At 43.6% G+C, this 20,590-nt stretch overlaps 1 protein-coding gene across 1 annotated transcript; it reads right to left on the bottom strand.

Annotated features, from left to right (window-relative positions):
- Nucleotides 1-13,239: 13,239 nt before the first annotated feature.
- On the bottom strand, nucleotides 13,240-17,071 carry LOC139315566 (toxin 3FTx-Lei1-like). The gene is made up of 3 exons (XM_070941956.1): nucleotides 17,011-17,071; nucleotides 13,878-13,985; nucleotides 13,240-13,328 (listed from the first exon to the last, which is right to left on the bottom strand). Exons 1-3 carry the CDS (start codon nucleotides 17,063-17,065, stop codon nucleotides 13,240-13,242), a joined length of 252 nt encoding a protein of 83 aa, XP_070798057.1. The 5' UTR covers nucleotides 17,066-17,071.
- Nucleotides 17,072-20,590: the final 3,519 nt, after the last annotated feature.

The raw sequence follows: 20,590 nt of genomic DNA, 5'->3' as shown, positions 1-20,590 counted from the left end.
CTGAGGTTCCTGGCCAAGATGTTCAGTCAATAACAGGGAAGAGAACACCCTGATTAAATAGTTGGGTTCTGGCGGTTCTTTCTGCTTATCAAGGTAACACTGTCCATGCATGAGAGAGTGAGGTTTTCTTTCCAAACCATCCTCAGATAATTCTATGTAGATAATGGAGATAATTTTATGTATCCTGCTTTAAAAGGGGGGGGGGGTCTGCAGAAAAGCAGCCATGATTAAAGAGAAGAATCGGATCAGAATAGGATCTGGACCAGGAACCGATGGTGTTCCATGGTCAGGAACAGGAGCTGGTCGAGGAGAACATTTCAACACTGGATGGTCCAACAATGGAGGGGCCCATTTGATAAATTGGGGGTGCTTCTTCATGGCTTCTGATGAGCGACCTGGGAAGTGGGGGACTGTAGCGTGAAGAGCTCATTTATACCATCTCCATCTTCTACAGATGCTTGAGGGCTCACTAATCCAGCGGGTCAGAGACAAAAGAATGGGGAGGAACAGGCTCCGACTCAATCCCGCCAAGACCGAGTGGCTGTGAGTACCGGCATCTGGGTCCAATCGAGATATTCCATCGTTGACCATCGGGGGTGAGGTGTTACCCCCTGTGGATAGGGCCCGCAATTTGGGTGTCCTTCTGGATTCACGGTTGTTACATAGCGACCGTGACCAGGAGAGCATTTGCCCAGGTCCACATTGTGCGTCAGCTGTGCCCTTACTTGGACCAAGATGCCCTACGCACAGTTACTCATGCACTGGTCACCTCCTGTCTTGACTACTGCAACGTTCTCTACCTAGGGCTGCCCTTGAAAACCACTCGAAGGCTTCAGCTGGTGCAGAATGCGGCCGCGCGGGTTGTGATGGGAGTGTCGGGACCAACTATTCAACAGCACTCTCACTTTTGGTTACATCAATAATACTGAGGTGTGTATATGTGCATCTTAGTATCAATATTGGGGAGGGGGATTTATTGTATTCCTGGCATCAATGAACTTTCATTCTCCCACCCAACGTCAGGCCAGCAAGCCAGTGATCAATTAGATGATCAATTAGAGGGGAAAGTATAGATCCCCAGAGCATGACACACTGGAGATCCAGGTGGCTTCCATCTCATGGTGATTTGGAGGTCCTTCAAATCCTACCCTTCTCCCAGGAGTTGGGCAAGGGTGGTTGGAGCCCCTTGTGCAATTACCTCACAACTGTTATGTTGTGAACAAGATTTGTCTTGATGTACCTCCAAATACAGGGCTTAAGAGAGATGTGTACCTTTCTTTGCTTATGCAAGGCAAAAATTGCACACTACGCAAAATTATTGTATTGTCCGTATTGTCCCTATTAACATGCCTACAGGCCAGTGGTGGGTTGCTACCAGTTCTCCCCAGTTCGGGAGAGCCGCTAGTGGAAATCTTGATAGGAGAGCGAACCAGTTCTCTCCAAACGTTAATTGCCCCCCCCCGCCCCCACGCTATACCTACCTACCTTTATTTCTTTTGTTTTTAGCTCAGCTGTAAGGCACAGCAGAGTGGATTGCAATGCCTCAGCTGGTTTTTTACTCAATGTGCTTGTGTGAAGCGCAAGTTTGGTGCGCATGCGAGTGAACCGAGCCTGCAAAGGACATGCATAACCAAGAGCCTTGATAGTACAGTGGTTTAATGCACCCTGTTATTAACACAGCTGCCTGCAATTTCTGCAGGTTCGAATCTCTCCAAGGCTCAAGGTTGACTCAGCCTTCCATCCTTTCTAAGGTAGGTGAAATGAGGACCCAGTTTGTGGGGGCAATAAGCTGACTTTGTATAAATATACAAAAGTATATTTTGTATAAAGTATAAAGAGCTTGTAGTACAGTGGACTAAAGCACTGTTATTAACATCTGCTGCTTGCAATTACTGCAAGTTCGAATCTCGCCAAGGCTCAAGGTTGACTCAGCCTTCCATCCTTTCTAAGGTAGGTAAAATGAGGACCCGGTTTGTGGGGGCAATAAGCTGACTTTGTATAAATATACAAAAGTATGAAGGCTATTGCTTAACGCATTGTAAGCCGCCCTGAGTCTCCGGAGAAGGGCGGCATATAAATCAAATTTTTTAAAAAAAAAATGCGAACCTGTGGTAAAACTGGTTAGAACCCACCACTGCTACAGGCATAACCGAAAAACAGAGATGTGGTATTCGCTCATTTGATTCCTCATTAAAAAAATATTCACAGTTGCAATACAACTGTGTCCATATTCCAGACAGTATCTTTTATTCTGCTGGATATAGAAAAACAGTAAAGTCCAGTTGCATTTTTGAAAAGCACCCTTGAGATATGCCAAAATCCCTAAATTAAACTTTTCCCTCCCTTAACCATCTCCCATCACTGATCCCCCTCCCTCCCACCATGACTAATCTGGTTCAAGTAAGATTTTTTTAGAATGATCACTTCAAACATAGTGTCAGCACTTCAACCTGCATTTACTCTAGTGCTGACATAAGGAGGAGAAGAGGGGGCAGCTGGCAAGAGGACGCTTGACTTCTCACCTACTTATTTTCCCTGAAGATAATATCCCCTAGGAGATGAGATGGGAGGGGGGACATTCCTGGGAGCTGAAGTAGTAGATATGGGGAGAGTGATTTGGAAGAGGGCCAATGAGATGCAGAGAATTGGGGAACGGAAAGGGAAGGTTTGGGGTCAGGAAGTCAGAGTTGGCTACACCACGATCGGGGACAGGTTGTTGTGCTTAATAAAATGAAAAAATTCTTCAAAGACTATTTGTTTGGAAATGCAATTTATTTTATTTGAGATGACATCGAAACCTGACACATAGGTTGGTATGCAGCTGCAGTCTTCTCCCAGCTGGATGGCCTTGAAGCAGCATCTCGGAGACCTATAGAAGTTACTTTCATTTTCTCCCAAGCATTGCCGCTCCTGTCCATCTGCATGATAGCAAAACAGAAGCAAGCAAGCGTAAGGTGGCAACTGACAAACTCCACTAAACTTGGTTATAGAGCAAGTGTGAGAATTAAAGCATTTGCTCAAGAAGGGCTCCAGCAAATGCCTGAAAGCTCGGAAGACTAAACCTCTGTTAAAGTCACATGTATCAGCATCAACCCAGGGATAAGGGATTCCTTTTGAAACAGGTCAAGCTCTCTTTTTGAATTGGGGGACCATGCAGAGTATCAGAGAAGGAACAAGGAATCAGGCCCACCATGGTTAACTTGATGAAGACTAGCCAGCAAAGAATAGCAGCCACTTTCACAAATATGTGATAGGGCCCGAGCAAAGGACATAGGGCAGGAGATCTGGTTGGTAAAGAGTCGTTTGATGGCTCCCTTGTGAAAACAAATTCAACAGATCAATTGATTGACATTGAAATAATCCTCTGCTTTTGGACAAGCCTGATCTGTCCCCGTCCCCACACACACACACACAGCCAGTCGAGGGTTAAGGAAACACTTTGGAACGCACCCAGTTCTTATCTCCGACTTGGCAGCGATAGACACACCGTCTGCCAAGGGTCTTTATTTTCACAAACAGACAGATAAGATACGAACGTTCAAGAAAGTCCAAACATAAATAATATTCCTCCCAGCAGTTCCGGACGAGGCTTTAGTGACTGTCCAAGGTTTTGCTTTGTTCGTCACAAAAGATCCTTGACCACCACCCTCTATTATATAGTCTCTGGGGTGTGGTCTCTGGGGTGTGGTCCAGTGACTCAGTTCTAATCCCTAGCACGCCTCCCCAGCTGCTGCAAACGTTTATCACGCCTTCGGAGGCGTGCGTCCAGGAATGATGTTTCATTATCACTTTGATTGGAATCAGCTGTCTCCTCTCCCTCGACCGGCACTTGAGACAATGCCAGAGGGGAGGGGCCTGGAGTGGGAGGCCTGGCTGACTCCTCTTCCTCATGCTCGGAGCTTTCTTCCTCCGATGGGACAGGCTCAGAGGGCGGGGCCACAACAAAGCCAAAATATGCTATAAAAAGTTTCCATCTAAGCAATAGAGAGATATCGCTTCTCTGTTCTTCTCAATTATGCCTCTGAGCAAAGCAACAACTACAGTAAGAAAAAGAAAAGATTTTTGGTCAAGGCGTGCCAGACCCTGCATTTAATCAGTGGAGAAAAGGACACATCTCTCTTAAGTTCAGCTATACCTGGAAGTACATCCAGAAAGGGCATTGAAGTAGTTCTTCAAAGGTCTTGCATCACAATTCAAGGTATTGGTTATTACCTTTAAAGCCCTACATGGCTCAGGGCCAGGTTATCTTCGAGACTGCCTTCTGCCGCATAGCTCCCAGCGACCGGTAAGATCCCACAGAGTTGGTCTCCTCTGGGTCCCGTCAGCTAAACAATGTTGGCTGGCGGGCCTGCGGGGGAGGGCCTTCTCTGTGGCTTCCCCAGCTCTCTGGAACCAGTTACCTCTTGAGGTCCGGACCATCCCCACCCTATTGGCCTTCCAAAAAGCGGTGAAGACCTGGCTTTTCCAGCAGGCCTTTAATCTCACTCTTGTGATCTGGAGAGATCCGGCCATGAAAGGTGTGAATGAGTTTTTAATGTTTTTAATGTTTTTTAATTTTTCAATGTCTTTTTATAATGATTTTTTAAATGTATTGTGAGCCGCCCTGAGTCTTCGGAGAGGGGTGGCATATAAATTTAATTAATTAAATTAATTAAATCAGTTTTCAAGCTAAGTGTCAGGTTTTGGTGTCGCCTCAAATAAATTGCATTTCCAAACAAATAGTCTTTGATGAAATCTTTCATTTATTAAGCACGACAATCTGTCCCCGACTACGTCGTAGCCAACACTGACTTCCTGACCCCAAACCTTCCCTTTCCATTCCCCAATTCTCTGCATCTCATTGGCCATCTTCCAAATCACTCTCCCCATATCTACTACTTCAGCTCCCAGGAATGTCCCCCCTCCCATCCCATCTCCTAGGGGATATTATCTTCAGGGAAAATAAGTAGGTGAAAAGTCAAGTGCCCTCTTGCCAGCTGCCCCCTCTTCTCCTCCTTATGTCAGCACTAGAACGAATGTAGTTTGGAGTGCTGACATTAAGATTAAATCAGTCAAAATGAAGTCGCAAGGCTCAGTTTCCAAAGAAACACATGGATCCTTTCTCCAACCATCACTGATGTGGAAGAGTGGTGAATATCTGTAGCTCGGGTGTAGGATGAAGGTGAGGGTTCGCTCTATGAGATTGTGAGTTGGTTTCCGAACGTTTACCCCCCAAAACCAGCAGTTCACCTCCCAATGACCACGACCTGATGTAATCTCCTTATCACAAGACCCATCACTGTTGACTCACACCTGACCCTTCACAAGACCCCCCCCCCCACTTGCCACATCCACATCTGAAGCCCTAATAAACAGAAGAGCACTGACATCCCCTAAACTCTGCTGAAGATCTTTCCTAGCCTGGTAACGAAATGTTCGGAACCCAACCCACAAACCGGTGGGGAAATGTAAAATTTGTTACTACCGGTTCTGTGGGCGTGGCTTGGTGGTGGTGTGGTAATGTGACTGGGTGGGCGTAGCCACCTTTTTTTTTTAATTTTATTTTTTAAACCACTTATTCTACAACCTCTTCGGCCAAAGAGGTTGTAAAAAAATGGTTTTAAAAGCCTCTGACGATCAGGCAACTCAACTGGGATCGTCAGAGCCTTTTAAAAGCATTTTTTCTACAACCTCTTCGTAGAAAAAAATGGTTTTAAAAGCCTCTGACGATCCCAGCTGAGCCGCGTGATCATCAGAGGATTTTTTTTTACTTTTAAAAGCATTTTTTTGGCCGAAGAGGTCGTAGAAAAAAATGCTTTTAAAAATAAAAAAAAAAGCCTCCGATGATTGTGCGGCTCAGCTGGGCATGGGGAGGGGCAGGAATTTTTGCTACAGGTTCTCCAAACCACCCACCACCATCGCTACCAGATCGGGTGATCCGGTCCGAGCCGGGAGCATTTCACCCCTGCCACAAACTCAGAACAAACCATCATCCAGTCACAGATGTCTCTGCACACACCAAGATCTATCCACCAGAGGGAGCAGAGTGTACAGCAAAGGAACACAATCTCTATTTCCTTTGCTGTGATAATAACAGTCCAGCCAAGTGAGATGAGGGTGCTTTGAAGATGTATAAAAAAGATGTGGAGACTCTAGAAAAAGTGCAGAGAAGAGCAACAAAGATGATTATGGGACTGGAGGTTGAAACATACAGTGAATGGTTGCAGGAACTGGGCCTGGCTAGTCTAGTGAAGAGAAGGACCAGGGGAGACAGGATAGCATCTTCCAATATTTGAGGGGCTGCCCCAGAGAGGAGGAAGGGGTCAAGCTATTTTCCAAAGCACCTGAAGGCCAGACAAGGAATAATGGATGGAAACTGACCAAGGAGAGATTCAACCTGGAAATAAGGAGAACTTTTCTGACAGTGAGAGCAATCAACCCATGGAACAGAAGTTGCCTTCAGAAGTTGTGGGAGCTTCATCCCTGGAAGCTTTCAAGAAGAGACTGGACTGCCATCTTTCAGAAATGGTGTAGGGTCTCCTGTGGGGGCGGGGGGTTGGAGTAGATGACCAACCAGGTTCCTTCCAACTCTGTTAATCTGAAGAGGAGATCTAAGAATGAAAAAAGAGTCTGTGGGATATAGATGTTTGGGCCTTTCTTAATTCAAGGCTGGAACAAACCATTTCAGACATTCATACCCTGTTTCCCCTAAAATAAGACATCCCCTGATAATAAGCCCAATTGGGCTTTTGAGCACCTGCGCTAAAATAAGCCCTCCCCCCAAAAATAAGCCCTCCCCGAAAATATTTAAACGCATGCGCAGCTGGTCTCCGCCATTTCCTCTGGTTAGAATTAGGGAGACAGGGCTGGAAATCAGGTAAGATGGCAAGAGGAACCCCAACCTGCTCCATGCACCCCAAAGTAATAAGATGTCCCGAAAATAAGGCCAAGCCCTTATTTTGGGGTTCAAAAAAATATAAAACAGGGTCTTATTTTTGGGGAAACATGGTATTAGCCTGAGTCTATCAGGATGTTGAAGATCTGCTCAAAATTGATCTTGAAGGTAGGAAAGAGCTGTCGAATGGAGAGACTTGGTAGTACAGTGGTCTAAAGCTCCCTGTTATTAAGACCAGCTGCCTGCAATGCCAGGTTCGAATCTCGCCAGGCTCAAGGTTGACTCAGCCTTCCATCCTTTCTAAGGTAGGTAAATTGAGGACCCAGTTGTGGGGGCAATAAGCTGACTTTGTATAAATATACAAAAGAATGAAGGCTATTGCTTAGCACGTTGTAAGCCGCCCTGAGTCTCCGGAGAAGGGCGGCATATAAATCAAATTTTTTTAAAAAAATGATTAAATGAGGATGTCTGAATGTGGGTGTAGCATGGGAGGAGGTACCTGGTCTGGAGAGAACCTCACCATGCCCTTGAAGTCTACCCAGAAGTATACACCAGAAGTATATGGTGTGGAATGTGGTGACACAAGCAGTTAAGGATGCCCCTAGAATGGCACACTCTACCCCTCTGATCCAGAAGTTGCATTGGTTATTGGTTTGCTTGTGTGTCCAAAGTCTTCTTTTGCCCTTTAAAGTCTTCCATGGCATTCTTTGTGGGACTGCCTCTTCCCAATGAAATCTGCTCCTCACATCAGATCCAGCAGAAAAGGAATGATGAGGGTCCTGTCTGCCAAGGTGCTACATCTGGTGGGATCCGGGAGACTGGCCTTTCTGCCATGGCACCTTCCTTATGGAACATCCACTCTAATGAGTTGAGTTTAACCCCATCCCTGCTTTTAGTATCAATGTAATTCAAAGCAATTCAGACAGTTCAATTCTGTATTTGTTTACACACAATATTAGAGAATATTGCCAGATCTAACCTTTCCTTCTCTCACCCTAATGGATAGAGTAGAAGAAAATAATTAGAGTTGGAAGAGACCTTGGAGGTCTTCTAGTCCAATCCACTGCTCAGGCAAGAGGCCCTGTAATATTTCAGATAAATGGTTATCCAATCTCTTCTTAAAAACTTTCAGTGTTGGAGCAATCACAACTTCTGGAGGCAGGTTATTCCATTGATTAATTGCTTTAACTATCAGGAAATTTCTTCTTAGTTCTAGGTTGTTTCTCTCCTTGATTAGTTTCCACCCACTGCTTCTTGTCCTACCCTCGGGTGCTTTGGAGAATAGCTTGACTCCCTCTTCTTTGTGGCAGCCCCTGAGATATTGGAACACTGTTATCATTTCTCCCCTAGATCTTCTTCTCATTAAACTAGACATACCTAGTCCCAGCAACCGTTCTTCATAAGTTTTCGCCTCCAGCCCCCTAATAATTTTTGTTGCTCTTCTCTGCACACTTTCTAGAGTCTCTACATCTTTTTTACATCGTGGCAATCAAAACTGGATGCAATATTCCAAGTGTGGTTTTACCAAGGCATTATAAAGTGGTATTAACACCTCTTGTGATCTTGATTCTATCCCTCCGTTAATGCAGCCTAGAACTGTGTTGGCTTTTTTGGCAGCTGCGGCACATGGCCTGGCTCATGTTTAAGTGATTGTCCACTAGGACAATTTGGTTTCTCTTGCCTAAATGTAGAGCTTTGCTTTTTTTCACCATTGAATTTTATTTTGTTAGTTAGTGCCCAATGTTCAAGTCTGTCAAGATCCTTCTGCATCTTAAGCCTATCTTCTGGAACGTTGGCTATTTCTTCCAGCTTGGTGTCGTCTACAAATGTGATGAGTTTTCCATCTATCCCTTCATCCAAATTATTGATGAAGATGTTGAAGGATACTAGGAAAAACAGAGCCTTGGGTTACACCACTGCATACTTCCCTCCAGGTAAAAGTAGTTCCATTGAGGACTACACGTTGAGTGTGGTTGGTCAGCCAGTTACAAATCCATCTGGTGGTGATGCTGTGTAACCCACATTTTCCTATTTTATCAAGTAGTAGGCTATGATCTACTTTATCAAATGCCTTACTGAAGTCCAAGTAAATTATATCGACAGCATTCCTCTTGGCCACTAATTTTGTCACTTTGTCAAAGAAGGCAATAAGATTAGTCTGGCATGATCTGTTTTTGACAAACCCACGTTGGCTTTTGGTTATGACTTTGTTTGCCTCTAGCTATTCACTGTTTCGTTGCTTGATTATCTTTTCCAGAAACGTCCCTGGTATTGAGGTCAGATTGATAGGTCTGTAGTTTCCTGCATCTGTTTCCCCCTTTTTTTTGAAGATGGGAACTATATTAGCTCTTTTTACCTCCCGGCTGGACTATTGTAATGCTCTCTACATGGGGCTGCCCTTGAAGAGCACTCGGAGGCTCCAACTGGTCCAGAATGCAGCCACGCGGGTGGTTATGGGTGCAACTCGTTGCGCCCACGTGACACCCCTCCTGCACGAGCTGCACTGGCTCCCAGTGGTCTTCCGGGTGCGATTCAAGGTGTTGGTTACCACCTTTAAAGCGCTCCATGGCACAGGACCTGGGTACCTTCGAGACCGACTTCTGCCACCAATAGCCTCCCACCGACCAGTCCGCTCCCACAGAGAGGGTCTCCTCAGGGTGCCATCGGCCAAGTTATGTCGGCTGGCAACACCCAGGGGGAGGGCCTTCTCTGTGGGAGCCCCAGCCCTGTGGAATGATCTGCCCCCCAAAATTCGTAAGATCTCTGATCTCCGGGTATTTCACTGTGCACTCAAGACCCTGTAGTTCCGCCAGGCCGGGCTATCAACATAATAATTTTAAATTGGGTGTTTTAAATTTCTGGGGTTTTAAATCGAGCCGAATTATTTAATGATTTTAAATTTTAATCGATGTTTTGTTCTATGTTTTTAAATAGGCTGTACACCGCCCTGAGTCCTTCGGGAGAAGGGCGGTATAGAAATAAAATTATTATTATTATTATTATTATTATTATTATTATTATTATTATTATTATTATTATTATTATTTTCCTCAGTCCTCTGGCAGTTCCCCTGTGCTCCAGGATCTTAGAAAAATATAATCCAGTTTTTCTGAGATCACTTCTGCCAGTTCCTTCAGAACCTTGAGCTGTAATCCATCTGGGCCTGCTGATTTGAATTCATCTAGGGTGGAAAGGTACTCACTTACCATTTTATTGCCTATTTTATTTATTTATTTATTTAATGAGATTTATATGCCACCCTATCTCCAGCCGGACTCAGGGCAGCTCACAACAGTAAAAAAAACATCTAATGAAAAAGTTAAAAAGAAATGAAATCCAAATCTCATAATTTAACAGTTAAAAGTGCAGTTAAGACTAACAAGTTAAAAATTAAAACCCCATCAGTCCAATCCATTTTAACTTGTGTTCCAACTCTTTTTTTCTTTTTTCTTTTTTTGATAGGTTTCCCTTTTTGTAAAGATGGATGCAAAAAATAAGTTTAGTGATTCTGCTTTCTCCCTGTTGCTTATCACCTTCTTGCCACTTTCTCCCACTAATGGACCAATTTTTCCTTGCATTTTTCTTGTTTTTTTACACGTTGGAAGAAGCTTTTTTTGTTGTTATTTTTTTTTACTTTTGTAGCAAGCCCTAGTTCATTTTGATCCTTAGCTTTCCTTACTTCATCTTTGCAGGCTCAGGTTAATTGCTGATATTCTCCTTTATTTGTGTGCCCCTCTTTCTACTTTTTATGCTTGTCCTTTTTGTCTTTCAATTTATCTTTATGCAGGTTTCTTTTAAGAGCTGTTATTTTTCTTCTTCACTGGTATTATGCTAGACTGGGCTATTATAAAATTACCCAAGCTTCTTGAGTTGTTTTCTCCTTGAGGATTTTCATCCATGAAATCCTTCCCAAGCTCTCTCTAAGTTTATTGAAGTTAGCTCTCTTAAAGTCCAGGACTCTAGTTTGACTTTGTTCTATTGCTTGTGCTTGCATAATGTTGAATTCCAATATCGCATGATCCCCCTCCCTCAAGGTTCCTGTAGCTTCAACACCTTCTATTGTTTCATCTCTGTTATTGAGAATTAAGTCCAATATGGCTGATCCCCTAGTCCCCTTCTCTACTTTTGGGGAGACAAAGTTGTCTGCTACATTTGTCAGGAACCTGTTTAATCTTCCACTTGGTGCAGAGTTTGTCTCCCAGTTGATGTCAGGGTAGTAAAAGTCCCCCATTATTATTGTGATGTGCTTCCTACATACCTTAGTTAACTGACTAGCAAGACGTTCATCTATTTCCTTTGATTGTTTGTTTGTTTGATTGATTGATTGGGTGTAATATACACCTATGGCAATGCCATTTTTTCTCCTTTTATATTGACCCAAATACATTCAAGGCAGTTTTCATCATTGTTGTGTTCTCTTTCTGTAGAGATGTAGTTATTTCTTATATCTAGTGCAACTCCACCTCCTCTTTTATATATCCTGTTTGATTCTGCAAGGGCCTGAACAACCCTCTTCCTCTGTCTCATATCCAGCTATGTGCTGGGTTGCCTCTTGTCTCTACACACAAATACACATACACAGAGGGGTGGGTGGGTGGGAGGGAGAAAGTGTGTGTGTCTGTGTGTCAGAAACACACAAGGACTATGTCATTGTAGTCAACATACCAACTTACCAACTCCCCTTCCTTAGTCAGGGTCCCCTATGACCCTGTCTCTCCCCTCCTCTCTGGCCATGTCATAAATCACATTCTCCAATTAACCACTTTGGCTGGCTGTGAAACCTAACACCCTCCTTCTGATTGCGGTCAGGAAGAATGTATGGAATTCACTTCAGTTCTCCCTCCCTCCTGCTCATGGCAACTTGAAAGCTTTGCAAGTTGACATCAACATCCTTCAACAGTCTCTCACTTTTGACACATCAATGATGCTGGGGTGTGTATGTGTGCATTTTAGTATCAATATTGGGCAGAGGGGTTTATTGTACTCCTGGCATCATTGATTTTTCTTTCTCCCACCCAACTTCAGGCCAGCAAGCCAGTGGTTTCATTCAGATGATCAATTAGAGGAGAAAGTATAGAACCACAGGGCATAACACACTGGAGATCCAGGTGGCTTCCATCTCATGGTGATTTGGAGGTCCTTCAAGTCCTACTTTTCTCCCAGGAGTTGGGCAAGGGTGGCTGGAGGCCATGTACAACTACCTCACTGTTATGCTTTGAACAAGATTTGTCAACTGTTATTCTTACTTGCTACATTTTTGTAATGTGTATTTGTTTTTCTTTCTATGCTATGTGGTACCTAGATTTGAAAAGAACTAGGCTGCTCCTAAATCAAATTAAATTTAGAAAAATTCCCACTCAGTCCTAACACCCAGCTAAGTGATCTCTGGTGTCCCCTTCAACACTCTCACTGTAGAATTGAGAAGAGCTTCAGACCAGCCTTCAGAGCCAACTATCAAATCAAGATCTGTCTCCTCTCAGGTGGGTGGGATGGAGAAGAGGTCTGCCATCCTTCACCCCAAATCTCCCTCCATTGTTTCAAGACATCTTCATCTTCCTCTCAGCTTGCTCCAGAGAGAAGAAAGGGAGGGAAGGAGCAGCACTGAAGTTTGAGGTTTCACTGAGGAAAGTACTCAGTTGATGGTTTCCCCTCTTTCTGAATGTAAGGTTATTACCCCATTAGCAGAGGTGGTATTCAGCAGGTTCTGACCAGTTCTGGAGAACCGGTAGCGGAAATTTTGAGTAGTTCAGAGAATCGGTAAATACCACCTCTGACTGGCCCCGCCCCCATCTATTCTCTGCCTCCCGAGTCCCAGCTGATCAGGAGGAAATGGAGATTTTGCAGTAACCTTGCCCTGGAGTGGGGAGGAAATGGGGATTTTGCAGTATCCTTCCCCTGCTATGCCCATCAAGTCACGCCCAGAAAGCCACACCACGCCAACCAAGCCATGCCCACAGAACCGGTAGTAAAAAAAATTGAATCCCACCACTGCCCATTAGCCATTCCAAGCCATGATTCAACAGGGATTGGACCTAATCCTGCTCACCCCAGCATCACTGCCTGCTGGATCCTGGAGAAAGACTCTCTAAGTGTGGGTTTTGTGAAAGGGATGTTCAGTTTTGAGGGGGAAATTAATAAATCAAAACACTTGAATTGAATGCTGATGTTTATTTGATTCTCAAACTACAGAACTAGCAGAAGGAAACTTAGAGAACAAGAGAAAAGGGAAGGATGATGAGGTGTCAAAGACAGCAGGGGGGAAGGGGATTATGAACCATCTGGTGGTAAAGGCCAGGAGCATAAATTTTCAAGGATGGCCCATGATGGATGAGAGCAAAACTCAAGGAATTTAGCCCCTTGTAGATCTACCAGTTGCACTTGTCTTTTGCGCAACACGTAACTTTCTCATTTTCTCCTGGACTAGGGCAACCACATCCCTTGACGACATTAATTCCTGTGAAGGAAGCACAAAGCAGAATGATTATTTTTTAAAAAATACCAAAGAACAGACCTGTGGCTGTTGCTGAACAAAACGGTAAACCCACTTTTAAGACATTCATGGATTCCCTCCCAATAGGAAGGCTGGCTTCCTTTCTCCTCTAATCAGTACTCAGGAGTAAATGAATAAAGAAGAGATTTCTGGGAAAGTCCCACGTTTTGACATGACTCAGGGGCAATTCCACCTTTCCTGGAAGTTTCATGGCTTCATCCATTTTCCCTCAATTCCAGAAGAAACCTGCAGCTCTCCCAGCATTTCCCTCCCCCCTTCTCTAAGGAAGTTTCCCCCTCCAGTCTGGGCTGCTTCTGGGATAGACGGGGCTCCCCAGTGCAAGCCCCCCTTTCCTTGCATTCCTTAGAGTGTCCGGCAACAGGCCATGACCACAAGGGAACCCAGGAAGGGCACAGACAGGTGCTACGTGACCTCCAACTCTCAGGTGCATTTGGGAGCTCTAGTTTGGGTTCAAGAAGAAAAGCTGTGAGAAAAGATAAGAACTGCACTGACTGATCAGATCATTACCTTTCCACGTTTTATAGCATGCCTCCGCATCTGAACAATTCTTAAAGGTATTACAAAGCAGTCTGGTGCAAGAATAACATAGAATGGGGTATCCTGAATGAAAGACATAAAATATAGAAATATTACTTTGATATTTATTTTTCTGATCTTGTCATCTTATTACATATTAGATGATAGATCTTTTCGTACTAAAGTCAGCTGTGAAAATTTCCCTAGAAAGATCAAATGGTCTAGAAATAGGAAACCTGAGTTCTAATCCCACTTCAGGCATGAAATCCATCTGGATAACTCTGGGCCAATCACCAGGAGACTGTGAGTTCTAGTCCCACCTTAGGCATAAAAGACAACTTAGTGACTTAGTTCTGAAGGAACTGGCAGATGAGATCTCAGAACCATTGAAGTACATCTTTCAAAGATCCTGAAGCACAGGGGAACTGCCAGAGGGCTGGAAAAGAGCTGATGTAGTTCCCATCTTCAAAAAAGGGGAAAAACACTGTTAGTCCCGGGTTTTTTGCCTCCTGGGACAGTTAGCCACCAGCCAATCAGCTAGTTGCCAATTCTGGCAGCCAGAAGCCAGCTTCATCCGAAGGAGTTTTTGTTTTGGGTGGGTATCCTAGCCTTAGAAAGAAAGAGAGAAGGAGGAAGGGGGGGAGAGAGAGAGAGAGAGAGAAAGGGAAAGAGAGAGAAGGGAGACAAGAAAGAAAAGAAAGAAAAGAAAAGAAAGAACAGAAAGAAAAGAAAGAAAAGAAAAGAAAGAAAAGAAAGAAAAGAAAAAAGAAAAGAAAGAAAAGAAAAGAAAGAAAGAAAGAAAGAAAGAAAGAAAGAAAGAGAAAGAAAGAAAGAAAGAAAGAAAGAAAGAAAGAAAGAAAGAAAGAAAGAAAGAAAGAAAGAAAAGAAAGAGGGAGGGAGAGAGGGAGGGAGAGAGGGAGAGAAACATGAGAGGAAGGAAGGACCATCTGGCACTAGACACAGCTTCAGTGGATGCTTTGAAATAGCACAGCAATGCTCTTGCTTAGCAAACAAAATTTTGGGCTCAATTGTCGTAACTCGAGGATTATCTCTGCCTTCCTCTGCATGGCTGCCTTGCCTAGTAAACTCCTTCCCTTTTCTGGGAATTTCTCCTCTGTGATAGAGGCACATCTAATTATATCAAGGTGATATAAGGTCTCTTGCTGGAGCAAGGGGTTGGACTGGATGACCTCGGAGGTTCCTTCCAACCCTGGATTGCTGTGCTGTTTCAAAGCATCCACTGAAGCTGTGTCTAGTGCCAGAGTTTGTGGCCCTTCCTTCCTCTCCTTTTTCTCTCCCTCCCTTCCTACCCTCTTTCTTTCTTTCTTTCTTTCTTTCTTTCTTTTTCTTTCTTTCTTTCTTTCTTTCTTTTTCTTTCTTTCTCTTTCTTATTCTTTCTTTTCTTCTTGTCCCCCTTCTCTCTCTTTCTCTCTCTCTCTCTCTCTCTCTCTCTCTCTCTCTCTCTCTCTCTCTCTCCCTCTCCCTCTTTCTCTCTCTTTCTCCCCTTCCTCCTTCCCTCTCTCTTTCTAAGGCTAGGATACCCACCCAAAACAAAAACTCCTTCTGGCTGCCGGCATTGGCAACTAGACGATTGGCTGGCGGCTAACTGTCCCAGGAGGCGAAAAGCCCAGGCCTAATAGTGTGGCATCAAATGGGCCATGCCAAAGCATGTGGGACAGAGAGGCTGTGGCCGACTGGCCATGGCAAATGGATGGTGGCATGTCAGCCGAGGAAGAAAAACTAGAGGAGAATCCCCTGAGGTGGAAGCCTGACGGAGAAGCAGGCTCGGCCAAGGGTAGGAGGCAAAGAGTTCCATTCTGGATGAGAAGACCTCCAAGGTCCCTTCCAAGGCTGTTACTCTATCTGTTCTATCTATTTTGGTCTATTCACCCTCTCTCTGCCCATCCTACCTCACAGTGTTGTTGCTGTGGGGAAAATAGGAGGAAGGAGTATTAGGTTTCTTCGCTCCCTTGGGTCATTACAAAACTAAATAGCAGTAGCACTTTTATACCGCTTCACAGGGCTTTACCGCCGTCTCTAAGCAGTTTATAGAGTCAGCCTCTTGCACCCAACAATCTGGGTCCTCATTTTACCCACCTTGGAAAGATGGAAGGCCAAATCAACCTTGAAGGGGTGAGAATCAAACTACCAAATTGCAGGCAGTTTGCAGAATTACCCTGCAATACTGCATTTTAACCACTATCAAGAGCCTTGATAGTACAGTGGTCTAAAGCACCCTGTTATTAACCAGTTGCCTGCAATTACTGCAGGTTCGAATCTCACCAGGCTCAAGGTTGACTCAGCCTTCCATCCTTTCTAAAGTAGGTAAATTGAGGACTCAGTTGTGGGGGCAATAAGCTGACTTTGTATAAATATACAAAAGTATGAAGGCTATTGCTTAGCGCATTGTAAGCCGCCCTGAGTCTCCGGAGAAGGGCGGCATATAAATCAAATTAAAAAAAAACAAAACTGTGCCATAATAATAGCTGGGATGAAAGCTGGAATTTAAAAAAAAAAAAAAAAACCTAACCTCTTCTGAAACAAACCATAAAATAAAAGCAAATGGAAACCTAAGTGGCTGGTCTCTTTGTGGAAGCTAAGCAGGGTTGGGGTTGGTTAATCCTTGGATGGGAGACCCCCAAGGTTGTATGATAGTTTGAGGAATCTCAGAAATCCCATCAGCAACAACCAATCTCAGGTTGATGTTGAGGAATGTCAAGGCTTGACTTGAAGGAGGCATCACTGGTCACCTTTGGCCGTACCCTCTGAAATACTGAACGATGGCAAAGTCAGAGAGAGGTGAACGGAAACATTTTTCATCTCATTCTCTGGAGTAATCCCATGGCAGAACTCACTACGCAAAGGAACCTCTCCTTTCAGAGGCAGTCTACCCTAGGCTGCCAGCCTGGAACAGCCACTGTCTCAGCTATGGGTTTCTCGCCAGATGGAGAATTCCATTTTCCCCCTGAAAGCTCCCATGGACCTTCCTTAAGCAGAGCAAAACGGTGAGAAAGTCCCAACAACAGGATGGACCACAACCACCGTACCTCCCTCTTCCCCCTTGTTTTGGGTTTGATTGCCACACAAGAGCAAAGCTCAGTGGCCCTACCTGGCTCCAGGTACACAAATGCCACCACCACCAAGGACAGCAGCAGAGTTTTCATCTTCCAATCTTCTCTTCAGCTTGCAAAGTGTAGCCCAGGATGGAAGCAGGCACTTATTTATACCCCTCTGAGATGGGGGGCTGGATATCTAGGATTAAGAGAGAAGAACGGGGAGATTCAGGAGAAAAGGGAAGGGCAGGGGGTGTGGCCTTTTTGCCCCCGACACCAAAATGGAAACTGGATCAGATCATGTGACAATTCCTGTCTTCAAGGCGAACACTACCGTGCCGAGTGCAAAACCTGGGCACCTGGACAATTGGTGTCTCTTCCTGTATTTATACAAGATTATACAATCCTTACCTAAAACAAAATTAAATAAAATATCTCTCTGCAAAGTTCTGCACCTTCCTATTTTTTATTTGTACTTCAATTAACCAAGTGGGCAACTTCTCTGAATTTTTTTATTTTACTTTTTATTTATTTTGTCAAGCATGTATTAGATAACAGATATAAGTATAAACATGATTATGACTACATGAAATGGATATGAATAAAAACGGGACATTAAGACAGGGACGGTAGGCACGATTATGCACTTATGCACGCCCCTTACAGACCTCTTAGGAATGGGGTGAGGTCAACTGTAGACAGTCTAAGGTTAAAGTTTTGGGGGTTTGGGGAAGAGACCACAGAGTCAGGTAGTGCGTTCCAGGCATTGACCACTCTGTTGCTGAAGTCGTATTTTCTGCAATCGAGTTTGGAGTGGTTTACCTTAAGTTTGTGTCTATTGTGTGCTCGTGTGTTGTTGTGGTTGAAGCTGAAGTAGTCATTGACAGGTAGGACATTGTGGCAGATAATTTTATGTACTACGCTTAGGTCAGACCGAAGGCAGCGTAATTCTAAATTGTCTAATCCCAAAATTTCAAGTCTGGTGGCATAAGGTATTCTGTTGCGAGCAGAGGAGTGGAGGATTGTTCTCGTGAAATATCTCTGGACTCGTTCGATTATATTAATGTCCGATATGCAGTGCAGGTTCCAGACAGATGAGCTGTATTTGAGAATTGGCCTAGCAAATGTTTTGTATGCTCTAGTTAGCAGTACAATATTACCAGAAGAAGAAACTACACAAGATTAGGTTAACAACTCTTAATGTCTTTTTGGCAATGTTGTTACAGTGAGCTCTGGCACTTAGATCATTAGAGATGAGTACTCCAAGGTCCTTGACAGAGTGAGGGTCATCTACTAGGTCGTATCCGCCCAGGTTGTATTTTATGTTCTGATTTTTTTTGCCAATGTGTAAGACAGAGCATTTGTTGGTTTATATTTGGAGATGCCAATTGTTTGACCAAGGTCTTTTTGAAGGGTAGCAGCATTTTTGGTGGTGTTGAATAGGAGTATTACATCATTAGCAAAGAGAACGCAGTTGCTTATAATATAATGGCAAAGGTCATTTATGTAAGTAAAGAGTGTTGGTCCTAAACCTTTGCCTTGGGGGACTCCGCTGTTAACAGGTAAAGGATCAATTGCCTCCAGAGATAAGGAGAATCCAAGACCTCGGTGCCTTCCGCCGTGCCCTTAAAACCTTCCTTTTCCAGCAAGCCGGGCTGGCCTAATTTTTTTAAGTGTTTTTAAGTGTTTTGTTTATTGTTTTTAATTAATGGGGCCAAATTTATATATGTATATTTTAACTGTATTTTAATATTTGTACTTGATGTTTTTACTTGGCTGTTCACCGCCCTGAGTCCTCAGGGAGAAGGGCGGTATACAAATTCAAAATAAAATAAAAAAAAATAAATAAATTTGATAGGGCGCTTCCTATCTTGACCATTTCTTGCCTGTTTGACAGGAACACAGCTATCCAATTATGCAGGACTCCAGACATGCCATAAGATTTTAGTTTTAGAGGAGGCCCGGAAACGGTCCATTTGCCAACTTCCAGTTTGCCTCCGGAGGGCCTCCAATAGGGGTGGGGAAGGCCGTTTTTGCCCTCCCCAGACTCCTAGAAAGGCTCTGGAGCCTGGGGACAGCAAAAAACAGGCCTTCCCCACCATCCCCCGAGGCCCCTCAGAAGCAGCAAACAGCCTGTTTCCCTACTTCTGGTGGGCCCAGACGGCCCGAAAATCAGCTGGCCAGTGCGTGCATGCATGCCGGAGCTGAGCTCACATGCCCACCAATATGGCTACATGTGCCACCTATGGTTCATCATCACGGGTGTACGGTTTCCTGCTTGAGTGGGGGAGAGTTGGACTAGATGACCTATAAGGTCCCTTCTGACTCTGTTAATCTGTTAAATCTCACTCTGCTTTCCTTCAGACAAAGCCTCTGTTGTGATATACTGATTTTCGGTTCTACACAACTCATCGCATTTCCAAGATGAAAATGGAGGGAGACTGAAAAACAGTTTATGGATCCAGAATAAGTGGTCTCCTGCCTGAAGGATAGAAGGTGCATGATGGATTTAACATTAACCAAAAATAAAATTAAAAATACCCAGGCGTTTAGCATGGAAGGATATTACCTGAAATACAAACATGATTGTGTTGCAACTGTGAACTTTTTTAACAACGAACCAAATGAGAGAATGCCACGTCCCTGTTCACAGCTTATTCCCAGAGGCACGCTAATAGGGACAATACAAATAGGCAAATAATTTTGCACGGTGTGCAATGTTTGCCTTGCATAAGCAATGACAGGTGCACGTCTCTCTTAAGCCCCGTTGTATTTGGAGGTACACCAAGACTTTTTAGCCAAGATTTAGTAGCTCAATCAGTCAACCAGAAACATCAAAATATGCACAAGGAGAGGGCAAGGGGAGAATCAGTGAGGTGGGGATATAACAGAATTTTAGTTGGTGCAGAGATCATACAATTCTTTGCATCTCATCCTCATTTTGAGCACAATGGTAATTTTCAAAGATTGCTATTTAAGGTGTGTAAACTTTGCTTTAAATGAACAGTTGAAGTTCCTCCTTTAAGTTTTATTAAGCTTTGTAGTGGAGAAAGTCTGAAAATTAAAAGATTTGCTCCAAGTTCTTCCATGCAATTCTCAGTCAAAGCATGTTAATTGAATCAGTCACCTTGAATTAGAATTTAGAATATATTTTTTTTATTGGCCAAGTGTGATTGGACACACAAGGGATTTGTCTTGGTGCATGTGCTTTCAGTGTACACAAAAGAAAAGATACGTTCACCAAGAATCATAAGGTACAACATTTAATGATAGTCATAGGGTACAAATAAGCAATCAGGAAACAATATCAATATAAATCGTAAAGATACAAGCAACAAAATTACAGTCATACAGTCATAAGCGGAAGGAGATGGGTGGTGGGAACGATGAGAAGATTAATAGTAGTGCAAACTTAGTGAATAGTTTGACAGGTTTTTTTTTATCAAGTTTTTTTTTTATTTTTTTAGACAAACACACATACAAACATACAATGTATTTTCTTTGAACAGACTATTTTGCCAGTTCACAAATTTAGACAGTATTTAGTCGTTTCCATTCAAATTTACAATTTCTATATTTCCTTTTTGCCCTATTCATTTCTCATCTATTTTTTAAGAACCAATATTACCCATCAAT

The sequence above is a fragment of the Pituophis catenifer genome, unplaced genomic scaffold (genome assembly GCF_029215685.1).
Source record: "Pituophis catenifer annectens isolate HBS135680 unplaced genomic scaffold, rPitCat1.0.hap2 SCAF_3, whole genome shotgun sequence".
NCBI classification, from domain to species: Eukaryota; Metazoa; Chordata; class Lepidosauria; order Squamata; family Colubridae; genus Pituophis; species Pituophis catenifer.
Note: the sequence above shows the minus strand (reverse complement) of the source record. Positions and strands in the feature narration are given on the sequence as shown.